At 35.5% G+C, this 13,345-nt stretch overlaps 1 protein-coding gene across 3 annotated transcripts; it reads left to right on the top strand.

Annotated features, from left to right (window-relative positions):
* The first annotated feature begins 706 nt into the window (after window positions 1-706).
* FANCM (DEAD/DEAH box RNA helicase family protein) lies at window positions 707-12,730 on the top strand. 3 transcript variants are annotated; one of them, XM_088685648.1, is made up of 22 exons: window positions 707-1,163; window positions 1,593-1,736; window positions 2,037-2,119; window positions 2,231-2,345; window positions 2,560-2,651; window positions 2,840-2,894; window positions 2,966-3,087; window positions 3,160-3,273; window positions 3,621-3,811; window positions 4,353-4,483; window positions 5,722-5,782; window positions 5,884-5,954; window positions 6,981-7,030; window positions 7,095-7,260; window positions 7,381-7,508; window positions 7,598-7,930; window positions 8,022-8,103; window positions 9,607-10,269; window positions 10,407-10,829; window positions 11,038-11,089; window positions 11,311-11,457; window positions 12,104-12,730. In XM_088685648.1, exons 1-22 carry the CDS (start codon window positions 788-790, stop codon window positions 12,639-12,641), a joined length of 4,137 nt encoding a protein of 1,378 aa, XP_088541774.1. In that variant the 5' UTR covers window positions 707-787; the 3' UTR covers window positions 12,642-12,730. The 3 variants fall into 3 exon arrangements, 2 of the variants coding, with proteins under 2 accessions (XP_088541774.1, XP_088541773.1); XM_088685647.1 differs by having other exon boundaries at window positions 10,377-10,829; XR_015956633.1 differs by lacking the exon at window positions 11,038-11,089 and having other exon boundaries at window positions 10,377-10,829.
* Window positions 12,731-13,345: the final 615 nt, after the last annotated feature.

Genomic DNA, 13,345 nt, shown 5'->3' with positions numbered 1-13,345 from the left:
AATCATGGGTAGGGTAATAAATTTACAAAAAAAAAGTTTAATTTTTATGTCAAACAATATAAAACTATTACTAAAGGACTATAAATACACACACATCTCTTTACCTTTCAGGCACTTCTCTTAATTTTCAGCCGCTAAATCAAATGAATAGAAGAAAATCAACTGATAAAAATTAACATGGTATGCATGTGAGGTAAAAAGAGGTGTGTGTTAACACCATCCTAAATACATTATAAACACGTAATCAATGAAAAAAAAAGCTACAAAGACACTACATAAAAAAGATGGATTAAACTACAATCATTATCTAACAGTCAGATATAATAATTGTAGATATATATATATATTTTTTTATATAATTATTATCTGATTGATGAGATCGTTATTTTATTAAAGGGAACTTTAACAAAAAACTCCCGTTATTATTCATTTTAACGAAAAATCATATTTTTACACTAAAAAGTCAATTCTGATACTATTCACTTTACCCTTTATTTTATTCTTATCTTTAAAACTCAAAGTTTTCCAATCATTTTTATTAATTTTTCTTTTATTAAATACACGTTAGTATTCAAAAACTCATTTGAAAGTCTTTTTAAATAGATTCATACGTATGGGCTTGTGCAATGTTCTCATTTTATTTAGTTAAGTCCAGTAGCAACGACAACTAAAGCCCACATATAGAAGCGTGCTGGGCAAAGCGAATTCTTCAAGTTTTGCCGCCAAAACGCTCTCTCTCTCCAAGAGTTTATCGATTCACATTTCTCTCTCCTCGCCCAGTTCTCCAATGACTTCCACCAATCCTCACCATGTCATCGACGACGACGACGACGACAATTTTGATTGGGAAGCGGCGGCGAGAGAAATCGACGTGGTTTACCAGATCAAGGCTTCAAAGCCCTCCTCTACTTCAGATCAATCTTCCCATTTTGCCCCTCCTCCCAGTAACATTAACACCCCAGTGCAAAATCCGATTGCCCCGATCCCTGGCAACAAGAAGAAGGCCGGCACTTCCCGGCAGAGCACCCTCGACAAGTTTATCGGCAGGCCTCCACCAGAGATTCGAGATGTCGAAGAACGAAACCTGGATTGTAGTGAGGGTGATGGGAGGGTGTCCTGTGTTCCAATTGATGCTGAGGCAGCTAAAACTTGGATATACCCAGGTTGGATTCATCTTTTCTCTGCAATTATTTTCTCTACTGCGTTGAAGTTTGGATTTTGGGTATTCAGGAAGAGGGGTACACTGTTCTTATTTTTTACTTTCTGATATGGGATTTGGAGACTGAAGTTGGAATTTGATTATTTGAATGAACTAGATGGCATATTGCCCCGGATGCTAGATTTTCAATCACATTTTTAGCAAAGTATAACTTTTGCTAATGAGTTGTGTTATTGAGCTAATGTGGGTTCAAATGCATGGGACTTTTAGGGAAAATGTGAGTACTTGTGCAGAGATTGAGATTGTGAACTTATGATCTCACTTTTTTTCGATATTAATGCTTGGAAAGGGTTCTTCTTGTCTCATTTTTTCTGTTTATTGTTCAGTGTAGAAAACATTAAACTTATCTTCGGACTCTTATTCCTTATTGCAGTTAATTTTCCTCGGCGTGACTATCAATTTTCTATTACCCAGACGGCATTATTTTCAAATACATTGGTGGTACTGCCAACTGGACTTGGGAAAACGCTAATTGCTGCAGTTGTTATGTATAACTATTTCAGATGGTTCCCTAATGGTAAAGTAACTTGTACCATGCTTCTTCACCAATTGTTTATTATACGTGTTCTGATTCTGGATTCTTAATTTTTGTTTGTTTGATTATTCTGAATTCTTTTTATTTTAGTACGAACCAACTTCATCCTATTGCAGACAATTAGACACTTTAGGCTATGCCCTATTCGAATTTGTTCCTATTATGATTTATGCACATTCTCATGTCAATTCATCCTCATTTCTGTTCAGTTTCTTTTGCCGTTGGCTTTTCAAGTTTGTTTTCATTAGTTATGATACGTGGACATTGTTCTTCCCACAACAGGAAAAATAGTCTTTGCTGCTCCTTCTCGACCACTTGTTGTGCAACAAATACAAGCGTGTCATAATATTGTAGGAATACCACAGGTAAGAACCCCATTTACTTGTAAGCAGTGGGCATTGTTCAAAATTTGGTGGTTTCTTAACAATTTTATTCACTTAGGAATTATAAGAAGATTCTGATCAAACTGATTGCAGGAATGGACAATTGATATGACAGGTCAGACAAGTCCTACGAAAAGAGCTTGCTTGTGGAAAACTAAACGAGTTTTTTTTGTAACTCCACAAGTGCTGGAGAAGGACATTCAGTCTGGTGATTAATTCTTGAACTAATACACTAGGATTATCTAATGAAAAGCTTTAGAAATTTGATATTTTCATTTGTTCTATTCTAAAATGTGAAACTGTCCCCACTAGAAAATAAGTATATTCCAACACCATTTTTATGCATATAAATATCTAGATTTTTTTTCCTATTGAGAAAGATCTTTTGTTGCTGGATTTTGATCAGGGGTAATTCGTTGCAGGCACATGTGCAGTAGAATACTTGGTATGTTTGGTGATTGATGAAGCTCACCGAGCATTAGGAAACTATTCTTACAGTGTTGCAGTTCGTGAGGTATGTTCTGTTGATTTCTGATCTATAAACTATGTCTGATCATCCTTTACATGTGTACTGGTTCAGAGTGTGGTGTCACTATCGCCACTAATGTTCTTGTGTTGCTACCCTTATAAGTGTTGGCTCGGTGTGTTATTATTGGACAAAGTTAATGGTTTTAGATACTAATGATAATTTAATTTTTATAGTTAATGGCTGAACAAGTGCAACTGCGAATTTTAGCTTTGAGTGCAACACCGGGATGTAAGTTGCTAACATACTGGGTTTCTACTAAATTTCGTTTGGAGTATCCTAAACTACATGCACTTGTACAGCAAAGCAGCAGACTGTCCAGCAAGTTATTGATAACTTATATATATCAACACTTCAATATCGCAATGAAGACGACCCTGATGTCAAACCATATGTCCACAACAGGGAGGTAGAGTTGATTCAGGTATGCATTGTAATCTCTTGTTTGCTGAATTTTTTTGTACAGAGGAAAACACTTTTGTTGCAATATTTCTAGGTTGCAATGGGTCAAGCTGCTGTTGAGATAGACAATAAGCTCTTGGAAGCAATGCATCCGTTTGCATCCAGGCTTTGTGCCATTGGAGTTCTCCCAACTCGAGACATTCAGAATGTATGGTTCAGTATAATTTGAATTCTTCTAGTTTGCTCTAGGAAAACTGTGCTGGATGGGATTGTTTCTTTGCATTTTTATTCTGTTCTGGCGATGCCATCAGACATGGTAAAAAAGGGATGGTTTTGAGTTTTTCTAGTAACTTATCCTTTTGTTTTTCCTCTAGATTTAAGGAATAGAAAAGCCACTGTACAGATAACCAATTTCTTTTACTAATGAAAATTTATTACCTTATCTTTCTATCTGTTATTTCTTTTTCTGTTTAATTCTTACTGAAACAATTACACACTTTCTGGGTCCACATAATCTCACTCCTTTTTCTTTGGGTTGGGGGGGTGTTGTTACAGTTAAGCCCTTGTCTATTACTTAATTCAAGAGAGAAATTTCGTCAAGCACCTCCAGACCTCCCCCAAATTAAGCCTGGAGACATTGAAGGTTTCTTTGGAGCACTGCTTACACTTTACCACATTCGTAAACTAATATCAAGCCACGGAATAAGGCCTGCATATGAAATGCTTGAAGAAAAATTAAAACAAGGGTATGGCTTTTCTATACTCTCAGTTTCCTCACTGTCTTTATTAGCTCATACTCGGATTCTAATAACTATTTCCTATTATATGTGGAACCATTATGCATTTTATTGTTTACTTTTCTCGAGTCAAATATTCTTTAATCTATGTAGGAACCTTCCCAATTCCCATTGATGTGTTAGTAATGCACCTTGAAAATGAAGTGCCAGAAGCTGTTGCTTTTGATGAGAAAGAGAATCACCTAATAACAAAATTTGGTATCAAGCAATTCCAAACAGATCTGCCTTGCAGAAATTTTGAGGCGGATAATTTTCTATGTTTTAAGATATTTTTGTTACGTGAAAGCCACACACTCTGTTGTCTCATTATGATAATTGGTGTTTGACTTTTCCGTATTTGGACTTTGAGTTGAAGAACAAAAACTTCTTGTATAGACTTTACTAATATCTAATATATTATATATTAATGTTGATGGCATGGAGTTTAAGCTGTCAAAATTTTTTAGCAAGCAATTCAAGACCGTTAAGCTGTTCAAGATCATTTTTTCAGGTCTTTTGCAAGGTATATGAGTAGAAATGAAGATATTTGTAAAGCAAAGCTCATAATGCAGCAAAGTTTGTCACATGGTGCTCCGAGTCCCAAATTGTCCAAAATGTTAGAAGTACTGCATGATCATTTCAGTATGTGGTCTCTTTTCTTAATTTTATTGTATGCTATCATTGCTGGTTTTGATATTTTATAACTCCTGCTTATGAAATGTATAAGTGTATCAAATGTTAGAAGTACTGCTGCTTTCATGGTTTCAATATTGTGTTAGTCAAGAAATGCCTATTTGTAGATAAATAATTTTTGTTTTCAATGAAGGGCCTGGAACATCTCCCCAGCTTTTTTCACTTGTTCTGAATTCGGGAGTATTAAATGCTTATTCTGATGTATAAACAATTTTAGTTAGCAATACTAGCAATGTCAAAACTTTAATGTTTCTGTGAGCCAATATACCAATTTGTCCAGAAACTATTATTTGTCAATGAATAATTTTTGTTTTCAAACAAAGGCTTGAAAAATCTACCCAGCTTTACGTTCACTTATGGCTGAAGTAGGGATTAAGGGATTAAATTCTTATTCTAATGTATAAATAATTTTATTTAGCAATACTAGCAATGCCAAAAGTTTTACATTTTTGTGAGCCAATGGACCAATTTTGTCATGTATAAACAACTGCAAAAGTTGAGATTGCTAGGACTTGAGAGAAGAAGATAATTACCGTATCACATCTCAATAAAGATTTTCAGAGCAATGATAAAGCAAAAAGACTTAGCATGGCATAGTAAAGGAGGTCGTGGGTTTAATTCTACTTCTGCAATTTGAGCTCCACAAGTTGAGCCCTATAGCACTGGAAAGAGGCCCACATATGAAGGGGAGTGTTAGAAAATAAATTAATTGTTGATCCCCATCATAATAGCTTAAAACTTTTTGGACAATATGAAACAGAAATTTCTGTCAGACCTGTTCAATTTTTTTATTTGATTTTAGGGAATTTTTATATGAAACATGTTTAATTTTAATTGGGATTACTGTTGCTTTATGGGTTTATATTTCTTTACCATTAGGGTTTCCCTGTTGGCTTTATTTCTTTGTTGGATTTGGACTGTGTATTATTATCTGAACAGAACTTGTTGCGGCTAAACTCTGAAGACTTGAGTTTTAAGTTGACATTTGTAGATGGGAAATGGACAAAATGTTTGAGTACTTACTATTTATACCAATGATTGTATGTGCTCTGGCTACAATGATTTAGTTTTGAGTTTTTGAGTTATGTTTGTGCTGATGAAACACTGGTTTATATTGATAGCATATATTAATCGTATGACTCAAAGTATTAGCTCTCAGTGGTTGATAATTATATTTCTCATTGTAGAAACAAATGATCCACAGAAATCAAGGGTTATAATTTTCTCAAATTTTCGGGGAAGTGTCAGGTGCAACAATTTATGTGTTTAATTAATTAATGATGATTTTATTTTTATGTTTTCTCAAGCTAATTATATATAAAATGTGGAAAACCCTTCTGAGTATACAGGGACATAATGGATGCATTAGCAAACCTTGGCAATTTAGTCAAAGCTACCCAGTTTATTGGTCAAAGTTCAGGTTTGAAGCTCCATTCTTCACTTTGTTCCTTTTCCCTATTAAATGTGATGTTTAATGAAAATTAGTTATCTTTTGTTGCCTAAATAAAAATTTATTATAAGATGCAGTTGTTCTTAATTCTTTAACTTTCTCTCTTGTTTTATGTTAGCTTTTCTCATTTATATTTTTTTTATTTTATATATACGCTTGGTTCAAAACTTCAAAACAAAATTGTCATATCCAATGTCTCTATTACATGGTCAACCTTTTCAACCATGTGTCCGGCATGTTGAACAGGACATGTTCAGAGTGAATCTGACATGCAGGAAGACAATGGAGTTTTCGTCTGATACTGACTTATCTTCTCCTTTTTATTATATTGCCTTTTATTTGTCCACCTCTCTCTCTCTCTCTCTGTGGCTTTCTCCCACTCTTCAGGTCCTTGACCTCTTTTGAAATGTATTTGTGTTCAAGGCAAAGAGAAGATAATAATTGTTAAGAGATCTTCTTAGGAGACTGGATTGAAATGGTTTCCTAGTTCTTAAAATGGCATACTACAGCCAAGAATTTATGTATGTCTTGGTTAACGTTTGCATTAGGATTAACTTGTATAGTTGGCCTATTCCCTAATACCTCAAGCATTTGGGTTCTAGTTGTTGCCTAACATGGTATCAGAGCTCTGGTCTGAGGAACTCCTCAGTTCAAAACCTCTGATCCCTCGAACTCACTTAATGATTTACGTGGGTATTGTGAATTAGCTGGAGTAGAGCTTTTGGAAACAAGAATAGGCTTCTTGGTTTGTGTGGTGATAATTGGGATTTAATTTAAATAATCTGGTCTGAATGATAGCTGTTAGTTGGAAAACCAATTATTTTAAAATAGTTCTATAAGCAGAATTTAGAACACTGATTATAAAATAAGTATATAAGCCTATAACAAAATTGGGATGGAAATTACCTGTGAAATTTTAGGGCCTCACAGGTTGCCTCACAATTATATTGGTTTGCGTGTCTATTGTGAAATATATTGACTATTATTTTCTTACAGGGAAAACATTAAAAGGCCAGTCACAAAAAGTTCAACAAGCTGTTTTGGAGGTAATTGTGTTGTACTTATTTCTTTTTGTAGCACCTTGCATTAGCTTATTTTGATCTCCCACAGAAATTTCGTGCTGGTGGATACAATGTCATTGTTGCCACATCTATTGGTGAAGAAGGCCTGGATATTATGGAAGTTGATCTGGTTATATGCTTTGATGCTAATGTATCACCATTGAGAATGATTCAACGCATGGGGAGAACTGGAAGGAAGCATGATGGACGAGTTGATATCCTTTTCTCATATGACTAATGCATTTTATGTAGTTAGTTGTTAGTGAGATCAGTATGAATATTCAATGAATTTCTTGCTTCCCCCGAGTAAATCCTAAATCCTTGACAAGTCTTACTAGTTCTAGCCTGTGAAGGGTCAGAGTTGAAGGGTTACCATCGTAAGAAAGGAAACAATAAGAATATGATGAAACACATGCGAAATGGGGGAATAAATAGCTTCAATTTCCATTCTAGTCCAAGGATGGTGGGATTTTCTAACAGATGCTGCATCTGTATAACTTTTAATGCTCCGGTCCATTTTTTAGCTATTGATTGCATCAAATTTTATTGCAGATTCCTCATGTTTTCAAACCCGAAGTCCAGTTTCTTCAGTTTTCGGTTGAACAATTTATTCGTCGTGGAAAGAAAGTTATTGATGATAACATTGTTCAGACACCTGTGATCTCAGAAACGTTAACGGTAGCTGAGACTAACTTAATTGCCAAGTATTTCCACCCTCATGGACTTACATGGAAGCCATCTCTTATTGCCTTTCCTCACGTTCAAACGTATCCGTCAAGAGTGCATAAAGTAATGCATTCACATCGGACAACAATGCTGATTGATATGATGCAATGTTTGCAAGGACTAATGTTTTCTAGGGACAGCAATATCTCCCTTGTTGAGGTTTGATTTGATCTATGTGGTTAAGTTGTTTTCCTTCTTGTAATGTATTACATATTCTTGAGTTTTACAACTTTTACTTAATTGCTTTCAGGATGAATTCTATGTAGAGGGAATTGACACTACTGAGCAACATGTCATTGACACTGCTGAACATCATGACAACAACAGACAAGGTAACTCAAAGGGAAAATAGCTACAATAAACATATTTTGACATTTGGTTTGCATAAATGATCATTTTTCAGTAACACGGCGACATATTGATAATTTAATAATTAATAATGACACAAACGATGACATAACAACAACACGACGATGATATAATGATGACTGATCATTTCTGCAACCAACTGTCAAAATATGTTTATTGTAGCTAGTTGCCCCAACTCAAAAATGGCTGTGTAACAAGAAAATTTGATTTCAAAATTCTTCTGTTTATTTTAAGGATTCATTCAGATTATATGCAGATGTAACTTTGACGATGTGAAGAAATGTCCCACATCGGAAGTTTACTGAACCTTGCATGTGCTTGTAAGGGTTGGGCTACTCCCCGTGTTGCCAATTGGTTTCATGGTGGAACCTCAACTTCCTTCAATTATTATGAAAAAATGAATATTTTTTTACTAGGATTAGTTTCATCGTGTCAAATGGAGTTCTGAAGTGCATTTAATTCGTCATACTTTGCATCAATGCCCTGCATCAAACCTATGCATGTTTACAAGTTAATCAAAATCCAGCTGAGCTTCTATAGTTTATCGCACTTATATTTTCTTTTAAAGTTTATTTGAGATAAGTGAATATTATACTTCAATACTCGTTCTACAAGTGGTTCAGAAATTAAGCTTAGGATCACCAAGTCATTGGTTCATGATGTCTTTATATTCTCGTTTTTGTTTTAACCTTTATATTTCATCTTATATGCAACCATAATGTAATACTGGATAATCTTATCATATTCTTTGAGCCATCTTGTTCTTTACTTTGTAACTTTGATTTTTTCTCACTTTTTGGTCCCGTGTATGCATGCATGCCTGTTCAAAGTTGTTCCGAAATTCATTCCTCTTAACCTGACATTTTCTTGATTGATGAATGAAATAATGTTGTTGTCTTCTGTATACTTTTCGTCTTCTGATGATAATAGTAGTACGACAGCTATGAGGTTGGTTATCTTTTCTTGGAGTTAACTAACGCAAGGAATGGACTGCAAGTATCATAATGTTCACTCTTACCACATTTTGTACTGTAACTAGTATGCATAATCATGCTGCTAATTTGAAGTCATGATGCTGCACCTGGATTCTTTAACTAATTCAGTTGATTAATATTGCGAACCTAAGAATTTGAACCTTCTACCTGTTGGCTAGATAAGAAACCCCATTTTGTTTTCTGTCAGAGGGTATAAAAGAAATCCCTTGTAACGGAATACGAAGTTTAATCAGGATTTGGTTCTCATGTTTCAAATGAAATTGTAGAGAGGATTTGTTTCTTGCTATCCCCTTAGCTATTTTGTGTTATGGCTTAAGTCATCATTTACTTAAAAACTAAGCACCCATCATCTCTTCATTTCTTCTTTTATTTTATTTTATTTTTGGCTAGGGGAATTGAATGCAGAGAAGATGTAGGCTGTGCTACCCATTTTCTTAGTATTGTACTCAAATCTTGAATATTTTGTTGCAGGTTTTCTGAATCTTGATGATTCTTTAGAGAAACAGTCGGAAAGAAAAGTACCGGATTCTGAATTATCACCTACTAGTACATTGAAAACCAAGGAGAAGCATTACAAACTTAATTTCCCTGGTGAAAATCCTTATGAGCACTCTTACCTCTTTGGTTCAGATGTTGTAAATGTGGATGCTTCTGGAAAGGTCTTAATCATGTCTGTTCCTGTATTTCGATCGAAAGACTTATCACATTCCATGTTCACAAGTGAAAGTAGTATGAAGTTGGATAGCTTGAAGCAAAATTCTTACCATGGAAGGACTTCAGGTGAAGACCACACAGAACTAGCTACTCAAGGTGGTGCCAGTGGAGATGTTAAAATTATTCAGATGAAAAGCATAAAGTATGAGAATTCACTTAGCTCTATATTGTGCAAGTCCGAAATCTGGATGGAGAAAACATTTAATGGGGCCGAAAAAATTCCTCGAACTACAATTTTGAAGGGAGATTTGTTAAGTAAAGGAGAGAGTGTTTCCGACACACCTGATGTTCTGGAAAACAAGGCATCATTGTTGCTCACAGATGAAGACAATAGTATTTCGAGAGATGGTGAGCTCAGTCCACGGCTTACTAATTTAATGGAAGGTGGAGTTGTTCCAGAGTCTCCTATCAACACTAGCGGTTAGTAACGCACTTAGTAAGATTTCATTTTAATTCAAATTGGGATAAGCTTTCCTGAGATTGCTATTGTCCCCTAGTATGAAAATTGATGCTAACATATGATGCAGGACTATCAAATAACTCAAATGAGTATGCAGTTCCTGTCCCTGTTTCACCTGCCCAGTTACATCCTGCAAATAGAGAAAAAGTAAGTACGGAAAACAATGCCTGTGGAGGAAAAGTCTCTGTTTCTTCTATGGATACTGAAATTCGAACTCCATTCCATAACAAGCATAGTAGTGCCAGTATAAGAGGCTGTACCTCCGCATCACCAATTAGTGGAAGAGCTAATACTGTTTTAGCTGACCTTACAAACAATAGTTGTGGCAAAGATTGGAATTTAAGTTCTGGAGACAAGTCGGAAAGTGTTAAAGAGGCACGCAAGTTTAGAAGGTTGCGCAAAGTCGGGGATCGTTGGAAAAGTAGGAATCGAGAAAGCGTGACAAATAATGTGGGGTCAACAAGAAACCTTGCTAGATCATTTTCTAAAACTGGTTCACTCCATTCGAAGCACAATAGAGGTACCGTGAATACAATAGAGATGCTAGTTTCCCTTCCCGTATTCTTTATTGTTTTGCTAATCTATCTATTTTTGGAGTTCGATGCTTACTGACTAGTTTTTAGCGATCCTCATTTCCGTAATTTAAAGTGCAACCACACCAAGTCTTTTAGGACTGCCTTTCAGATGTTATGTGACCTATTTACCGATACATTGCTGTTGTTACTTAGGTAAAAAAAATTCAGTTGATGATGTAAGGGCCTTCATCGAGGAGGAAGCTGAGTAAGATCATACTTTTTCTATATTAGAATGGTGTGGCTTAGTTTTTTTTTTATTTTATTTTTTATTTTTTTATTTTGGTAAATTTGTGTAGTTGCAATTTCACCTAACAGAATAAAGAATGTTTACTGTTCGATTTTTTGTTTTGTTTTTGTGGGTAATAAAATGAAGCTTTTGTTGAAAACTAATATTTGAAATGGTGTTACTCCACTGAAATTACTCAGGGTATCTTCAGAAGCTGGTATGTCTGATGATGAGGAAGATGATCAAGACAACTATTCAAATGATAGTTTCATAGATGACAGAATAAATCCTACAGCTGCGGCTACTCAGTCTGCAAGTGGAGGAAATGATATGATGGCAATATACAGGTCTTTCATCTCTCTCTCTCTCTCTCTCTCACACATACACACACTCCGACACATATGAATGGATGATCAAGTTGTTCACTTGGTCGTGGAGTGAGCACTTTATTCTTCACAAACCGTTACCGGTTTGACTTAACTACTTTTCATAGTGTAGCCTTTCATATGAACTGGGTAGTTGTCGGAATTTTTTTTTTTTTTTTTTTTTGAAAGTCAATATTATTGAATACTCCATCTTGGAAAAATGTAGAACTTGAATCCACCTTTTACTTTGTTTCACATAAAGATGCTGGTTCCAAAGTTTTTGCTATCTTTTAAGGAACTTGGAAACTAATATCCAATTGTTATAAGAATTTAGAGAGAAATTTTAAGAGAGAAAAGAAGTTCAGCTAAATAATCTCATTCCAAATGACCCACTAGTCCATCGCTTCCAAGGGAAGATTAATCAACTGCACGTAATTTTAATTTTTGCAAAAGTTACAAACCGAAGTGACAGTTGGAGTTGCTATGCCCCATGTAAAACCATTTACCAGGCCCCAATCCTCCTGCATTTGGCCGGTGAACTGTGCCATCAATGTAGTTGCTTAGGTTTCCTTGTTTCTGTAACCTGTATTAAAATTCTTATAAAAGTTTTCTTTGATTTCTTACAAAGGCGTTCATTGCTCACCCAATCACCCATGGAGAGGCAGCCAGTTAGTTCTGCGGTACATTCACCTGATTCTGTGGCAGCGACAACGAGGACAACCGAAACTGGAAGTTCCTGTGGCAAAACATCGTTCTCTCTCCAAACGCCCCAAAGTGATGGTACAAATCAGTCAACCAGGATGGATTCAAAGTCCTTGGAAATGAACCGGGTAAGGGTAGACATACCTTGTACCGGTGGTGTTTCCCCAGAATACGAGAGAGATGTTGAAAGCCGTAAAAGAAAATTGAGCTGTCATCATTCAAGATATCCTGCAGTCAACTTGGAGCGAGAGTTCTCGCTCGAGTCAGAGGCTGCAGGCAGAGACTTGCAGCGCATTGATGCAAACGATGACATGCTTGACGATCAGTTTTTCGAGGGTCTTGATCTTGACGCAATGGAAGCGCAAGCTACATTGCTTCTTAAACAGAAAACAGAAGCGCCAAGGCCGCAGGAGCAGCATCTGGTTCCCAAGTTGTTCGAGCCGACATTTGATCTTGGTATATAATAAACTTACAGGAAAACACATCTAACTGATATTGTTTCTCACTAATTGAGATTGTTTATCCATGATTGGTAGCAATTTATTTATTTATTTATCGTTTATCTAAAATGACAAAAATACTTTTAAATTTTGTTATATCATATTGGCCCATTGCTTATTAAATTAAGGGTATTTTTCTCATTTTGGTCCGAATGTAACATAATCTTTTCTCGAAATGATCAAAATGATTGATGGTGGACAAACTTAAAGATCACTTCCATCGATTTCAAATCTCATGGACCAAAATAAAGAGCTATATTAATCTCACTGACCATTTCGGTTAAAATGGCGCCAAAGAATGACCTTTTGATGGGTGCAAATGTAGTCATTTTTTTTAGTACAACGATATATTTTACACTAAGGGGAGGGGGAGTTCGGCTAAGCCATACAATGGGCAGCTTAATTTGGCATCGAATTTGCCATCCTTGAGATTCGAACCTAAGACCTCTCACTTGTTCATTGCTAAGATATATAAAAAAAGGTTCAGCTGACTCCTCTGGAACTTTAATCTCAAGTAGGGGTGATTTTCAGATGGTTGGATCATAAACAACATGTGCTATTTTCATTCCAAAATTTCGGAATAGGTTCAAATTGAGTTAAAATTTTCAAATTCGGAATATTCGGAATTGGAGTAAGTTTGAAAATTTCGAAACATAATTCAGAAATTC

Source organism: Pyrus communis, chromosome 15 (assembly GCF_041283825.1).
Source record: "Pyrus communis isolate YQ-2024b chromosome 15, ASM4128382v1, whole genome shotgun sequence".
NCBI lineage: Eukaryota > Viridiplantae > Streptophyta > Magnoliopsida > Rosales > Rosaceae > Pyrus > Pyrus communis.
Note: the sequence above shows the minus strand (reverse complement) of the source record. Positions and strands in the feature narration are given on the sequence as shown.